Raw genomic sequence first — 15,888 nt, 5'->3', positions numbered from 1 at the left:
CACATCTCAGACAGGTTTCATCAGATCTTCATCAAGTGTTTTTTTTTTCTAACCTGCAAGGTGAAGGTCACTACGACCTCCATTGGAGTAGCTCAGCACTAGGTACAGAAATGGATGGATGGGATGCTCTGTAAAATAGTTAATGCTGACAATGGCTCTCTGGTGGGTGCGTGTGTGCATCGTATTATCGGATCAACTAATACGTTTTGTGTCAAAATAAGAAAGAGATGATCTGGGGGACTTCTGAGTTTATGCCCCAGTCGAAATCTACCTGAAAAACACAAGTTCATCGATCATGGATGTAAAAACAGCCGTGCAACGCCTAAGATTGTGTGGATTTCGTCACCCCATATTATCATACACACCGTCATTGCGTTCCGGAAAGTTCCCTTCGTGCATTGGTTGCACATGTTATAAATACGTACATTAACGTCGAGCGTCGGAACGTCTAAAAAACTCTAACTCCCATTAACCTTAGCGCTACTTGCACCCGCCGGGCCCAATCAAGTCAATGTACCAGGAAGGGGGATTGTATAATTTTAATATTTTCTGTTTTAATGAACTGGTTCAAATTTTACCACGAATCACTAAATAAACATTTAATTATTTTTATTTTCTACAAAATGTTGGAATTCCGCCTATATTAAAAGTTTTAGTGTCTCGGAGAGAGTGTTTTTCTACACATCCCCCCCATTTTCGTGAATTTGATGCCGTTCCCTACCCATGTCCTTTTCAATATGCACATGTTGGTAGTCCGCTTTCTTCTTTTTTCCTTAAGAGTTTTGTACAGAATAAGGTAGCGTAGCTAGATTAGCTGTGGCCCCTGAAATAGTAGCTCAAGAAGCACTCCTTCTTCTCCCGAGTGTGAAAACAGAGTCATCTAGCTCCCGCCACGTTGACGATATACCTAACTGGCTTACTAGTTTGATTAGCTGGTTAACTTTTACACTCGGGAGATAGAAGTGCTTTGTTTGCGCAGTTTCATTTTTCCAGAGAAGGATTTTGTTTTGTTTTTAATACCGTGGAAACGGCCTGAATAATATTGGATGTGGTGAGTTCTTGCATACGATTAAAATACTCGTTCGCTTTGCATCGGGAAGGCCCATTTGAACGGATGGCGAAAGTACTCTTATCAATAGTGCGAAGGAGTTTGTTAGCCGATAGCTCGTAGCTCTTCTTGGCTCGACATCGCTAGCAGTAAGATCCACCCCCGCCGCTGCTCGTTAGCTCGTCGTTCTATTCGTCAACCTACCAGTAACGCGGCTTAACATTCGGCACAATCAAGGGATCTGGAGATACTAGCGTGGATAGAATTAGGAAAATTTGACTTAACTCTAGTAGTAGTCGTAATGAAATCGGCTTTCCCCCCACTTCAGGCTCCGTTATTGTGAAGCATGGACCCTCGCTTCGGGGTAATATTTTTACTAATAGCTGGACTGTGTGTTCGTGATCGCCCGGAATTGCTTTGAATGTTGAGTTTTAGATGGGTTTTTTGTCGAGAGCTCGGCTGTTTTGTAACATTGCTTTGGCGAATGACGATGGGCTAGCAATGCCAATGGTATGGGCCTTTTTTTGCCATGATGATCCACGGTTTGTACAGTACGGGTCGGGAGCGAGTCTCCTTGACAGCCGCCTAACAGAACTGGCACGTTCCCTCCAGCCTGTTACTCTCAGAGAGAGGAGGACAGAATGGCTTTGTGGCGCGGCTTTGTCATAACGAACAATCCTTCCACAAAAAAAAAAAACACATCTGATCGTGTGTGGACATTGATTGTTCAGGCGATGCTCTTTCTGCACAAAATGCTTTGTGTGCGGTTGCTGAACAGCCGTGGGGCGCTCGTGTTACTATTACTAACTAGTCCTTGGTTTACTCGCTCTGCACAGGTCTGCTTGAAACTTAGGACTGAAACGTGAGATGTGTGGACAAAAACAAAAGTGCGAATAACTGTTCTGTCAACACCGAGCAGTGACACCTTTCATTCTGCAGGCTTCAGAATAGTTGCGGTTTTCGCGTCATTTTTAATTGTTGCTTCGTTGATTCTTTTATTCGGACTTCGGACATAGTATTTGTCGTTCGTGTATATAGCGCTTGTTTTTTTACTATTTATGGTAAAAGGGAATCCTTTTCAACTGTACTAGTGTAAGAGTGGGGCTTGAAAATGCATTCTTGAGATTCAGATCCAAGTCTTTCATCTCTGCGCTGCCTTCAGCATCAAACGAAGTAGGTCATGTACTATTAAATAAATGAGTCATAACTTCGTCACGTAAGCTTAGGGACAAAAAGCTTAACTGCGAAAACAGGTTTTGCTGACCGTTTCTGTAAAACTAGCTGGATTTATCTTTCTCTGTGATTTATAATATGTAAAAGACTATAATCTAGCTTTGCTCTATCAGTCTGTGTTTCTAGCAATGACTAAAGGAAACTCCATTATGTCTTGGATGGTTGTTTCTGGTGGGTTTAAGTGCAAAAATGAAAAGAATTTTAATTACATTTGCAGAGCATGCATAAAGTTACCGAATTTCCGTCTCGTGTGGATACGATCCAGGCGCTATTATGTGCCGTGGACCCAGATGCCGGCCCTTCATGCCGTAATTATATATAGGTATCTACATTGCGGGCACACTTTGCCAGTGACCAATGGGAGTTCGTCGAGCAGGCCACGTGACCGCCGTTTCCGGCTCAGTTTCAACGTCCCCGCCTCTGACGTCCAGCCCCCTCCGCCCCTGAATCATAAGCTGCCATTTTGATTTTGTTCCCGTTTGCGGTACTGTAGGGAGAAAGAATCTGCGGCGCGACTGTACGGTCATTTACTGTAAGGATCCTCACACCCTGCGGACTGGCCTGTCCCCGCTGCTGGTAGCTGGTAGCCCGAGCTATTTGACAGCCTAAAAGTTAAAACCACACTCGAACTCGAAGCTTTTCAGTTGTCATTTTCGTTAGTTGCAGTATTTTTGTCGTGAAGGCAGAGGGAGCGCTGCTACGTACCATCAGAAGGCAAGGAGCGCTTTGCAGTGGCAGCGGACAGAGAGGGATTATTGGTAAGGACTGTATCGTGTGTCAGCCCTTCGGCGGAGGAAACGACACGACAGAACGAAGGGAGCCTCGCAGTTCCTCGCTTTCTTTCGTTACATACCGTATCCACGGTGTTTTTTAAGCGGAGAATTTGAAACAGCCTCGGTTTGCAGCGGCACGGTTGAAATACGGCAGAGGCCGGTTGGTGCGTCCCGATGGGGCCTAGCCGGGCTGGCAATGCCGAGTCATGTCCATTCGGGTGTGTGTGTGTGTCTGTCTTCCGAGCAGTGACCGTACACGGTCCGCCATGAGCCGGTTGGAGGGTCTCGCCTGCGGTCGGATCGACTACACAGAATGAATAGAGAATTGCTTTCGGCGACTCGAATCGACGTGGGGTCTGATCTGTCAGCCAGCCCACCGCCTCGTTTCCTGTTTTTCCTCGAGTAAACAGGTCGGCGCGGACATTTTTTTTAATCGTTATTTTTAGTCCCCGTGGCTGGAAGTAGGGCGGTTAGGAAGTGGAGTCGCTCGCGGGCCGGGGCCCATTGATTGACTGTGCGCTCGCTTAGCCTGGCCGCAGGGCCGGGGTCGACGCCGGCGGTACAGTTACGATAGACTTTCGCTTTCGGAATCTGCGGGTTCAGGACGGCTGGTTTAAACAAAAAAAAAAAAAAAAGGGGGGGGGGGGGATGCGCGTTCTGTTCTCGCGGAAGTGCCCCTCCGCTGTCAGTGGCCTGTAGGCTGAGCTTTAATGAATGAATCAGCACTTTTGTGCCGTTCGTTCTGCCGTCGCCGGTCTCCACGATCGTCGATGGAGCGTAACCACCATTGTCCACCTTGGCTTGTTTTGTCACTCTGCTGGGAGGCGGTTACTAAACTTTCTTGTTCTGTTGCTCTCGTTGAGGGTGGGGTATTTTTTTTTTTTTTAGTGTGTTTAGCTAATAATAGGATTTGCCGCTCTTAAGTGTCTTATAACACGAATTAATACATTGCGACTGGCTGAATCGAAGAATTGTTTTGAATTTCTTTGTCCTTTATATCGTATTGCGTGTGGTATTCCCCGATACTAACATACCATGGCTTAAGAGTGACTTTAACAGGTGCGACACATTCATAAGACTGGTGAGATTGTGCTGAAGTTGTTAAACCTGCAGCGTTGTTTTCAAGGCCTTGAGTTGCAGGGCCCCTGTTGCGCCTTTCCCCACTTGGGCTGGACAACATGCACCATGATCCGAAGCAAACGTTGCCTCTTTTGCATGGAGCTGTCCAGTGCTGAAGGCTTTGGCCTTATTTGCATTTTGGTCATGGTGTTTTTAGGGTGCAAAAATGACTTGAATTTTTCTTTTTTTGCAGATGTCAAGCTCGCCGCTGTCCAAGAAGCGACGCTTGTCAGGATCAGAGACGACAGGATCCCACTGCTCCTCCAACTCAGTCAGAAGCGAACTGTCCCACATCCCTACCAACGTGAGCACAAACGCACGCAAACACGCTTGACAGAGTTCTGGCTGCAATCGTGCTTTACATTTAGTTCTATCCAAACATTTGTTTAGCCCACTGGGTAGGAAAGTTAACTGGATAGTTAAATTTACATTTATCATGTAGCTGATCCTTTTCTCCAGCGCAAATTTCAATGCTAAACTACCTACATTTATCTGTCAGTTTATACAGCTGGATAATTATACTGGAGTAAGTTACAATTTTTCATTTAGCTGACACCTTTTCTCCGAAGTGACTTACACTGTTAAGGTTACAATTAGAGAAGTACCTTCCTTAAGGGTACTATGGCTGGAGGCGGGATTTAAACCTGCAACGTTTGCATCCAAAGGCAGCAGCTCTAACCACTACACTACCAGCTGCCTCAGTATCTGGACCATTTCCTTTACTGCTTAGTAAGGAATTGAACATTCAGCTGTGTAAAAGTATATGCAAAAAGAGAGATGGCACTTGCATTGGTTAGGAATCTTCTATTCACCAGTGTAGCTGTAGTCAGTTGTACTATGCTTCCATTTGCTTAGTTAATCCCTGAATGTTACATAGAATGCTGCTGAAAGATCTTTGTCCCTTTTTAGGGCATGGCTAAGAATGGTAACGAAGCTGAGATCGATGAAGGCCTGTACTCTCGGCAGCTGTAAGTCCTTTTACCCCATTTTTTAGTATTTTTACATCTGTAATGTTGTCCCTTTTTTTTCCCCCCTGTTGGTCTTCAGTTGAATTTTTTTTAAGCATTGTTTACCAAATGAATGTGTTTTTTCTTTCTTTAGCTATGTACTGGGCCATGATGCTATGAAGCGCATGCAGAGCTCTAACGTGCTCATCTCAGGGCTCAGAGGGCTGGGTGTAGAGATTGCCAAGAATGTCATTCTTGGTGGAGTCAAGAGTGTCACGCTGCATGACCAAGGCTCTGCTGAGTGGCGGGATCTCTCCTCCCAGGTAAACAGAATTTGTAATAGAAATAAGCAGGAATATTGGAAGTGGTTATGTTTGGTTATTCTATCCAGTTGTGTATGGTGTTGATATTTTCTGTCATGTCATTCACCACATTTTCTTAACCGATAAGTCTGCTTTGGTAAATGCTAACACAGGGAATTCCCTTAGTTTACTTCTGCATCCCTCTTGCCTGTTCAGTTTTACTTGCGTGAAGAAGACTTGGGAAGGAACCGTGCTGAAGTCAGTCAGCCCCGTTTGGCAGAGCTGAACAGCTACGTCCCTGTGACTGCCTATACGGGGGCTTTAACAGAGGAGTACCTTACTGAGTTCCAGGTAAGAGAGGCTGATTGGTGGAGATAAAGTGTGAAAATGATACTGTCAGTGTTGCTGTAGCATGACTTTGGGCATCTGATCTTAAATTTAATTTTTTGTTTTTTTCCCAGCTTCCACTTTTTATTCACATCTTTAGTAGAGAATGAATTTTGTCAGTTTTGCTGCAAAGGTGTTAAGTTGGTATGTGGTGCATATCCATGCTTAATTACCGTTAAGGTAGTCATCTAATGTTTGGGCTGAGGATGGGATATATTTCGGTTAATTGACATACCAACATCAACCACTTTAACAGATCTAATTCTTTACAATCCCATCTTTATAAGATTGTCCCTTTTTTTTAAATTTACTTTTTTACACCTTGTCAAAAAGGAACACCATTTCAGTACAGCTGCTAGAAGGATTTAGCAAGTCTGAAGGAATTTGCTCTGTCCCACAGCAGTAAGACCTTCTCACTCTTTTTCTGATGTAAAGGTAGTCATACTGACAGACTCTAACCTTGAGGAGCAGCTGCGTCTCGGGGACCTGTGCCACAGCAAGGGTATCAAGCTCATTATCGCAGATACGCGTGGCCTGTTTGGGTGAGGGAGAGTCTTGACATTGGTCTTGCTCACTAAATTTTACAAGTATACTTTTCCATTAATAGCATTTGTTTTCAATGTAATTCTCCACATACATATTGCACATCTTACTGAAGATTTCTGCTGTACGTGAATTTAATGCTGCTGTTTTCTGTTTCCAGTCAGTTGTTTTGTGACTTTGGGGAGGAAATGATAGTTTATGACACCAATGGAGAGCAGCCGCTCAGTGCCATGATCTCAATGATCACCAAGGTTAGTTTGTGCATGTTCTAGTAGCTGTGCTTCTCTTTAAGGGAAGCCACATCTCTATTGCTGACTACTTATACTGCTTTGTTGTGCTACTGTGCTTTTTGGCTCTTGAGACTTCAAAATCTAACACAAAATTTTACTGTGAAAGAATTTCCTATTTTCAATTGCATTGTTCAGTAAGGTTCAGAAAGTTTCCACTTAGTTTTTTAAACTGTTTTCAGCAGTATGGATACTTGAAAAATATTTTTTTTTTAAAAAAAAATTAATACCTGGGAAGGTTGTTACGGACATTTCTGCATGTTGATATACATGTCGCTGGTATCAATTTCATGTTTTTCAGGCAGTGCTCCTTTTTGTAATGGTCTTGGTCAGCTTTACAATCTTTCCATTCTCTTTCAGGACAGTCAAGGGTTGGTGACATGTCTGGACGAAGCACGACATGGCTTTGAGACTGGTGACTATGTCACCTTCACAGAGGTGCAGGGCATGACGGAACTCAATGGTTGCCAGCCCATAGAGATCAAAGTTCTTGGTGAGACTGAATCTATGCCATCCACATAACCCGCTCACCATGTCCTTTTGCTCCTCAGTGGCAAACACTGTCTGTAAATATCTCACTGGTTTTCACTTACTAAAATCATACTTGAAAAAGTACGTACTCAGGTTGCAACTCAAGTTGTTTTTTTGTTGTCATCCTTTTTTAAACTCCATGTTGTATTGTTTCTTCAGGCAGCCAAAATTAAAACTGGTCTAACTGGTGCATTGCTTGGCAAAACTCTTACCATTTTGTTTGAGCACTGAGCAATTGTTTGAGTGTTGAACTTAATGATTCTGTAGTTGCTTTAAAATTAGGGATTTTACTCATGATCAAGTGCTCTTAGACTTTGCAAGGAAGGGCTGTTTCTCTTTTGTGTGAATGTCTTTTTAAGCCCCTTTTTTCCCTTAGTTTTTTAACATCTTTCAGCTGTGAATGGACCACAGTACAGTTTGATCTGAGTTTTAATTTGTGAATAACTTAAGTTGAGCTATAAAATTCAAATACCACATGTATATGACATTACCTGTGATGTCAGTCTTGCACTGAATTTTTTTTGTGTTTCCAGGCCCTTACACTTTTAGCATTTGTGATACAAGCTCCTTCTCTGAATACATAAGAGGTGGAATTGTTTCTCAGGTCAAGATGCCTAAAAAAATAGCCTTTGTAAGTACAACTCACTTCTTCTGGTTGCATGTATTGCGTAACCTTACAGTACGATCAGGGAGTTTACCAAACTTTCAACTTTTTAGAAATCGCTGTCAGCTTCAATGGCTGAGCCAGAGTTTGTCCTGACGGACTTTGCAAAGTTTGATCGCCCCGGTCAATTGCACGTGGGCTTTCAAGCTTTGCATGCCTTTGAGAAGAAACACAAGCGTCAGCCAAAGCCTTGGAACCAGGTATGGGGACAGACTTGCTTCTTCAGAATGATAGTTCTTCAGTCTTCACCTCGTACCTTATTATGTGGAATTTGTTTGTTAATGATTTCTACTGTTTTTCCCACTTGTAGTCAGATGCTGATGAGCTGGTTTCCATTGCAAATGATGTGAACGCCAACCAGGCTGGTAGTGCCAAGGTGGAACAGCTAGATGAGGAGCTTCTGAAGAAGCTGACCTATGTGGCAGCAGGTGACCTGGCCCCTCTCAATGCCTTCATTGGAGGACTTGCTGCCCAAGAGGTTATGAAGGTATGTTAATTAGGTTGTTTTTCTGAAAATACTTAAATAGCTCATTCATAAAATTTTCTGTGTTCACACCAGCCCTTTGAATATGTATTATTTTGTGCACATCACATAATTTATCAGCTATCTTTTAATTTGCTGCTTGTCAGATTTCAGTAGTAGATTTGCATTTAAATACTCCATTGCTTAAAGTGGTCAGGTTTAATATGAAGTCTTTCTTTCAGCAGCCTTGTACCATATATTATGTGAAACTCAAAGCACTGTATATCTGGTCACAAGAATGTGTGCATGTCATATGGTTATTTGCTCTATGCAAAATTCAAGTAAATTTTCTGTCAATAAGGCTGAGAGTTTGAGCAAGGGTAGTAATGCAGTAGTTATCAATGGTGCAAAACAATGCAATTATTTAGAAAATTGCTAAAGTGCATACTTATCAATTGTTTTTGAATGTGGTTTGTGAGAAGTCATTAATGCCTTCTGGAAACCTTAAGAGTAAACATTGAGACTGAATTAGAGAGCCATGTACCTTAATTACCAGAGGACTCAGCATTAACAGGGCTAGTTTAGTGTGACCTGGGTAGTTGGCACTAGTTTTCTGCAACCTCTTTAGTTTGCATGCAAGTAAAAATGTGTGGTTGTGTGTGTCATGTGAGAAACAGACTTTTTCCCTCAGACTAGATGCTGTGTTATGAGTGACTACAGTGGTGCAGCGCAGCTGGGCACTTCAGCATAGCATTTTTCTTTTGTGGAAAGGTGCACATGTTCTCTGTTGTTCCTCTGAGTAAGAAACGCTGCTTCTTTGCACCCTATTCCCCCCCCCCCCCCCCCAGGCTTGCACAGGCAAGTTCATGCCCATCCGACAGTGGCTCTACTTTGATGCCATTGAGTGTCTGCCTGAAACTGAAGGTGCTTTGCTTACTGAGGAGGATTGTGCTCCGGTGAGTGGCTCCTTCCACAGCTTTCCGTTCTCATCCATTCTGTATGGTACAGCCTCATTCATGGATGCTGTAACTATGAGCTTATGTTGACAAAAGTATTAGTTTGTACAGCAACCCATTTGATAAGTATTGAATTTCTTCTGAATGTAATATTTACTTTTTAATGCACATTTTATTTATAAATAGCTGGACAAATGGTTCATTCATTGGCATCTCCCTCTTTCAGAGGAACTGTCGCTATGATGGACAGATATCTGTGTTTGGATGCAAGCTGCAGGACGAGTTGGCCAAGCAGCGATATTTCCTGGTGAATAAGCTTCAGCACTTCTGAATGCTGAAATTTTATGTAATTTTTAATCATTCAGGGATGCTAATTTAAATGTGTTTAGAGAGACATCTGTGGTTTAACTGAATCTGGAAGTCCAATAAATAATGAAGGTCATTACCAAACATTAAGTCCAGACAACATGCCCATTTCTTCAGGTGGGAGCAGGTGCAATTGGATGTGAGCTGCTGAAGAATTTTGCCATGATGGGCTTGGCCTGTGGAGATGGGGAGGTCATTGTCACAGACATGGACACTATTGAGAAATCCAATCTCAACCGACAGTTCCTCTTCCGACCCTGGGATGTCACGGTGAGATGGCCTGTGGGGTGTCTGTATCTTCAAACTAAGCTCTATCTTCCACCACTCGCTCCTCTCAAGTTATAGTAGGAATGTTCTTGACTTACTGTTAAGCTGTCACAGACCTAGTTATGCAGATATTCTTCTAGGATTTTCTTCTGTATACAGTAAAGTCAGTAAAGTAAAACCAGTTAAATTGGCTATGCTTAAACCAAATTACCAATTTTCTCATATATCACAGTTCCAAGAAAAAGTTTGAGATCCCTTTAGAATTATGTGGATTTCTGCATAAATTACTCAGTGTGGTACTTGCAATACTGAGCAGCACGGTGGCACAACACCTGGGTGGTGTGAGAGGACATGCGTTTGAGCCCTGCTTAGTCTGTGTGGAGTTTGCATGTTCTCCCCGTGTCTGTGTGGGTTTCCTCTGGGTGCTCTGGTTTCCTCCCACAGTCCAAAGATGTGCTGTTCAGGTTTGCCCATAGTGTGTGATTGACAGCGAGATAGTGTGTTCCACTGATGTATGGATGATTTACCCATTGTGAGGTCACCTTGGTGAATAAGGTGTGTGGGCTGATGATACTACATAGTATCCATTGTAAGTTGCTTTGGAGAAAATCATTAGCTAAAGAAATGAATGTAATGGGCAAACACAATCCACTTAAACTAGTATCACACAGTTGTACTTCCAAAATTCAATACATCATGTAAACACTCACAGTCCAGGCTTGAGAAAAAAGTATGTGAGAGCTTGTAATTACTGATAGAATAGCAATAACCTCCATCATATCTTCCCTGTAGCTTGGTCAGTTAAAGCGACTTAGTGTTGAGCTACTTGCAATTATTTACCCGTTTATACAGCTGAGTAATTTTACTGGAGCAATTTTAGGGTAAGTACCTAAACCTGAGTGACCCAGTGTAAGTAGTGTATCTAGCAGTGCAAGTCACCTTGGTGAATAAGGTGTGTGGGCTGGTAATGCTACATAGTATCCATTGTAAATTGCTTTTGAGAAAAGCGTCTGCTAAATAAATGTAAATGTAAGTACCTTGGGTACTGCAGTTGGAGATCAGACCTTGAACCTGACACCATTGGGTCCAAATGAAGCAGCTCTAACATGCTACAAGCTGCCCCTTATGCATCCGTAGAATTCTTCTTCCAGGGTCCTCTTTTTTTTTTTTTTCTTTTAATTGAGTTATGATTTATATGAACAGATCTTGAGAAGTGCACCCTGTTGGTAACCAGACTTTGTGCTTTTTTTAATAGGACAGAACCCCTCCAATTTCATCTCACTGATTGGAACACCTACATCGTTAGCTTTTAGAGAAGTCATTAGCCTAGAGGTTCACATATTGTTTTTCAGCCTGTACTGTAAATGTTTAAATGATATAGTCAGTATTGACAGGATGGAGTAAAGTTTATGTTGTTAAACAGGTTGCTTGTCCGTAATTATGGCAGCTGAAGATCACACTGCATTTTATGAGGAATTTAATGCAGAAATCTGGGTAATTCCCCAGAGTTTGCAAACTTTTAAAATGCATCTATAGCATAGCGTGCGCATTTGCTGACTACCATCTCAATTCTGAGTGCAGAAGATGAAAAGTGAGACAGCAGCCTCTGCAGTGAAGCAGATGAACCCATCCATCCGCATCACGGGTCATCAGAACAGAGTTGGACCTGATACAGAGAAGATCTACGATGATGAGTTCTTTGAGGGCCTTCATGGTGTAGCCAATGCTCTGGACAACGTTGATGCCCGTAAGAGACACCAGCAATTTTAGGAACTTGGGTGATTTAGCTGATCTCTGTATTTGCTTCCTGACATCAGTTACCATTCTTCGTGTAGAGTATTCAGACTAGGGTTAGGGCAATCCTTTTGGGATATAAAATTTAGCTCTGCATGAGATCCATGTTTGAAATTAAAGCATATGTGTTTTTTTTAATGCTGTATATTTGAAGCAGTTAAAAAGGGACTGGTGTCTTCATATATTCATTATTTGTGTAGATTCACTGCAAAAGGCTGTGAGAACTGTCGCTCACTTTCTTTAACTTGGCAGGTATGTATATGGACCGAAGATGTGTGTATTACCGCAAACCACTCCTGGAGTCTGGCACATTGGGCACCAAGGGAAATGTGCAGGTGGTCATCCCTTTCCTCACAGAGTCCTACAGCTCCAGCCAAGACCCCCCTGAGAAGTCCATCCCCATCTGCACACTCAAGAATTTCCCCAATGCCATCGAGCATACCTTGCAGGTGGGCACCTCGCCAACGGTGCTGTTGGACACTTAGAGTTCATTGAATAAGCCATTTCTTCAATCACCCTGGCATTTTTTTCTCTTCCTTAGTGGGCTCGTGATGAGTTTGAGGGTCTGTTTAAGCAGCCAGCTGAGAATGCAATGCAGTACTTGACGTAAGTCCCTGCTACCATTTTGTTTTGTCTCCAGTAATGGCATCAGCTTTACCAGGGAGCGAATTAAAGAAGCATTATGTATAGATATGAGATACAGTAATGAGGCAGCTGTGAAGACTGATTTGCTCCTTTCTCTCACAGAGATCCGAAGTTCATGGAACGCACGCTGAAGCTGCCAGGGGCTCAACCGTTGGAGGTGCTGGAGGCTGTATATAGGAGCCTAGTGACAGACCGCCCCAGCAGCCGGAAGGACTGTGTAGCCTGGGCACGCAACCACTGGCAGGTCCAGTACAGCAACAACATCCGCCAGCTGTTGCACAACTTCCCTCCAGACCAGGTGAGGCTGGGCTCAGCTGTCAGAGCATGATCTATGCCTGATGCTGCTCTAGTATACCTACCCTGCCTCAGTTTATTCTTCCATGTGTATCTGTGTGTCACACTGAGTATTACACAGAGCACGCTGGTCAGTGGACCACAGGAGTTGTGACAGCTTGGTGGAAGGGACTGTTTTAAAGTCTCCTGTTTTTCTCAGCTCACCAGCTCTGGGGCTCCCTTTTGGTCTGGACCAAAGAGGTGTCCTCATCCTCTAGAGTTCAGCACTAGTAATGTGAGTACATGGAAACACCTGATGATGATTTCTTAACTGAATCCATCCTGTCATCAAAATATAAAAAAGTTTCTCCTTGGCAGTGTTGTAATAAACATTTTCTGTTCTTCCTCCTCCTTTGTCTCCCTTAGGAGTTGCATATGGATTACATCATGGCTGCAGCCAATCTGTTTGCACAGACTTATGGTTTGGCTGGCTCTACAGATCGTGCAGCTGTGATCCGGCTGCTCCAGGATGTTAAAGTGCCCGTCTTCACACCTAAATCGGGAGTTAAAATCCATGTCTCCGACCAGGAGCTACAGAATGCTAATGCTTCTGTGGGTAAGAGAGACATCAAGGAAGGACTTTGCACCTTATGTCTATTTCACGGTCAACTTTATCCATCTGAGTTTCTTCACCTTGTTCTTGGTCATTATTTGCTGTGCAAGGTTTCTTCTGTAGTACTCCACCTGGTATTAGTACCTGGAGCCAATCAACAATTATACTCTGGTGTGCTGAGCTGTGAGCCTGTACTCTGCATGCTTACAGATGACTCCAGGCTGGAAGAGCTGAAATCCTTGCTCCCCACCCCAGATGTGTCATCTGAGTTCAAACTGTTCCCTGTTGACTTTGAAAAGGTAAAATCCCATTTGTCTGGTGTGAATCTGTGAGTTACTGTGGTTTTTTTTTTTTTTTTTTTTTTTTTTTTTTTTTTTTGGGTCTCTTTGAGGATTGTGGGGTTATAGCTAAATGTATTTTTAAAAACCCACAACATTCAGTATCTCCAGCTTGCAGAAGTAGTTTATTTCTGACAACAGAAATAATGAGTAAGTTAATATTTTTCATATGAACCATCTGCACTGATTTCAAGGACTTGTCATCAACTGGATTAGGCCTGTGAAAACAGGTGATGTAGAAATGTTTGAACTTTTATGTACATCCTTTGTCTTTTTCTATTTGACTTTAGGATGATGACTCAAATTTTCATATGGACTTCATCGTAGCAGCTTCCAACCTCAGAGCAGAGAACTATGACATCCCCCCTGCAGACAGGCACAAGGTTAGGTTCATTAGCTCTTTTAAACAAAAAGTTGTAAAGTAATGAACTCAAAAATGAGTTAATACAGATTGTAGATGCTAAAGCAAATCTTTATGATGAGCACTTATTACATTTTGCACCTTGTTCTCCTTCCAGAGTAAACTTATAGCTGGCAAGATTATCCCGGCCATTGCCACAACAACAGCAGCAGTGGTGGGTCTGGTGTGCCTGGAGCTTTTGAAAATTGTGCAAGGACACCGTCGACTGGAGTCCTATAAGAACGGTTTCATGAATCTGGCCTTGCCCTTCTTTGCCTTCTCAGAGCCAATTGCAGCACCACGTCATAAGGTGAAGCAGTGTCCCTCAGTCCAAGTGTTCTCCAAGTGTTGTATTCTCTACTGAATGTCCAGTCCCTACAGAGGTCTCTATTTTATTTAAGTGTTTAAGTAGTTAACTGTTTTGTGTCAAACCCTAGATTTGAGAGCTCTGTAGGTAATATTTGTTGTTCTTTAACAATTTAGTTATGACTTTTCACCTTCACGACTGCTTTAATGCATTTTTTTTTTTCCCCCCCTTCATTTTATATCCTGCTCCTCAGTACTATGAAAATGAATGGACACTTTGGGATCGCTTTGAAGTGAAAGGTGTACAACCCAACGGAGAGGAGATGACTCTCAGGCAGTTCCTCGACTACTTCAAGGTACAGCAGCAATCCTCTAAATCATGTGTTTGCTACATAATGAGATGGCAGTTGAACTGTTTTCCTCTAAAAATCAGTTCCTCTCTTCATGCAGAATGAACACAAGTTGGAGATCACAATGTTATCCCAAGGCGTGTCCATGCTGTACTCCTTCTTCATGCCAGCCGCTAAACTGAAAGAGAGACTTGATCTGCCGTGAGTGCCATTTTGGGGGATGCCAGCTAGTTAATTTGCATGATGTGCACTGTCAACAGGGAGGCATTTATCTAATATGTGTAAATTTATAAGCAATCATTTGAATATTATGATAGTGCTGGGCTTACTGTTGACTGTTCTTGTATTTGGTTGCCCTCAACACATGGTTTGTAAAATTTGTTTACCTTGATTTATTTTGAGCTAATTTCATAAAGCATTCTGACTAAGGTTGGAAGCAAACTGATTATTAATCAGAATGAGTCATTTGCTTTATTAATGGATTTTTTTTTAAGTGATGTAGTAGCTTAAAATATCTACAAGAAAAATGAAGAAATGGTGTCATGATTTGGAGCAGAGCTTGTTTGTATACTTAGAAACCTTGTCCCTTACAGGATGACGGAGATTGTGACAAAGGTTTCCAAGAAGAAGCTGGGAAAGCACGTTCGAGCTCTGGTGTTTGAACTGTGTTGCAATGATGAGACCGATGAAGATGTCGAGGTCCCATACGTCAGATACACCATCCACTGAAAGATGGAAGTGGGTGGGTGGGTGGGTGGGGAGGGAAGGGAGGGGGGGGGGGGGCTGAGAATGGTTTAGGAGAGTGAGATGCTTGGTAAGAATAGTTTGGTATATAGGGAATATCTGGCAAGCTGGAAATGGATAGGATATGGAAATAGTGATGGCAACAATTTATTAATGGTTAGATGGGAAGAAACTGGAGGTTCCCAGAGCCAGTTTGATCCATTGGGAAAGGGTTGATGGGTTTAACAGCTACTGATATGACAGTTTTAGTGCAATGGGTTGAAAGCTAAGAGAGCAAGTATGTAATATCTTATTAGGGAACGTATGGAGACCCACTTAATCTCCAGCTAATCAGTGCATAAGATGGAACTGTTTGACTGTACCTGTTAAATCAATACTGCAAAGTTCCAGTGTGTTAATAAAACTGTGTGTACTTACATTCCTGTTTAGTTCTGGCACTTAAAAGGGGGCATATGTCAAAATAAAATACTTTGCTCATCAGTTAGTCCCAGTTTCACTTGCTTTCTCTTTCCCTCCCGTTGTTAGTTTGGTGCCTTGCT

General features: G+C 42.7%; 1 protein-coding gene across 3 annotated transcripts; it reads left to right on the top strand.

The window, feature by feature from the left end:
• Nucleotides 1-721: 721 nt before the first annotated feature.
• On the top strand, nucleotides 722-15,342 carry uba1 (ubiquitin-like modifier activating enzyme 1). 3 transcript variants are annotated; one of them, XM_018760787.2, is made up of 26 exons: nucleotides 722-1,051; nucleotides 4,367-4,477; nucleotides 5,083-5,141; nucleotides 5,275-5,443; nucleotides 5,639-5,773; nucleotides 6,245-6,351; nucleotides 6,513-6,603; nucleotides 7,000-7,132; nucleotides 7,704-7,801; nucleotides 7,888-8,034; nucleotides 8,145-8,321; nucleotides 9,146-9,253; nucleotides 9,480-9,560; nucleotides 9,737-9,889; nucleotides 11,468-11,633; nucleotides 11,933-12,129; nucleotides 12,222-12,286; nucleotides 12,428-12,623; nucleotides 12,819-12,893; nucleotides 13,025-13,214; nucleotides 13,422-13,510; nucleotides 13,840-13,932; nucleotides 14,068-14,259; nucleotides 14,510-14,611; nucleotides 14,706-14,806; nucleotides 15,199-15,342. In XM_018760787.2, the coding sequence occupies exons 2-26, from the start codon at nucleotides 4,367-4,369 to the stop codon at nucleotides 15,332-15,334; spliced, it is 3,171 nt and encodes a 1,056-aa protein (XP_018616303.1). In that variant the 5' UTR covers nucleotides 722-1,051; the 3' UTR covers nucleotides 15,335-15,342. The 3 variants fall into 3 exon arrangements, with proteins under 3 accessions (XP_018616303.1, XP_018616304.1, XP_018616305.1); XM_018760788.2 differs by lacking the exon at nucleotides 722-1,051 and adding an exon at nucleotides 2,727-3,039; XM_018760789.2 differs by lacking the exon at nucleotides 722-1,051 and adding an exon at nucleotides 2,791-2,813.
• Nucleotides 15,343-15,888: the final 546 nt, after the last annotated feature.

Source organism: Scleropages formosus, chromosome 19 (assembly GCF_900964775.1).
Source record: "Scleropages formosus chromosome 19, fSclFor1.1, whole genome shotgun sequence".
Taxonomy (NCBI): domain Eukaryota; kingdom Metazoa; phylum Chordata; class Actinopteri; order Osteoglossiformes; family Osteoglossidae; genus Scleropages; species Scleropages formosus.
The sequence above is the reverse complement of the archived record's forward strand: the minus strand, read 5'-3'. Positions and strand labels throughout refer to the sequence as shown.

Coding starts and splice junctions, on each gene's coding strand:
- uba1 (XM_018760787.2), top strand. CDS start 4,367: ATGTCAAGCTCGCCGCTGTCCAAGAAGCGACGCTTGTCAGGATCAGAG. Junction 6,604..6,999: donor TGATCTCAATGATCACCAAG/GTTAGTTTGTGC, acceptor ATTCTCTTTCAG/GACAGTCAAGGGTTGGTGAC. Junction 12,287..12,427: donor AATGCAATGCAGTACTTGAC/GTAAGTCCCTGC, acceptor TTTCTCTCACAG/AGATCCGAAGTTCATGGAAC.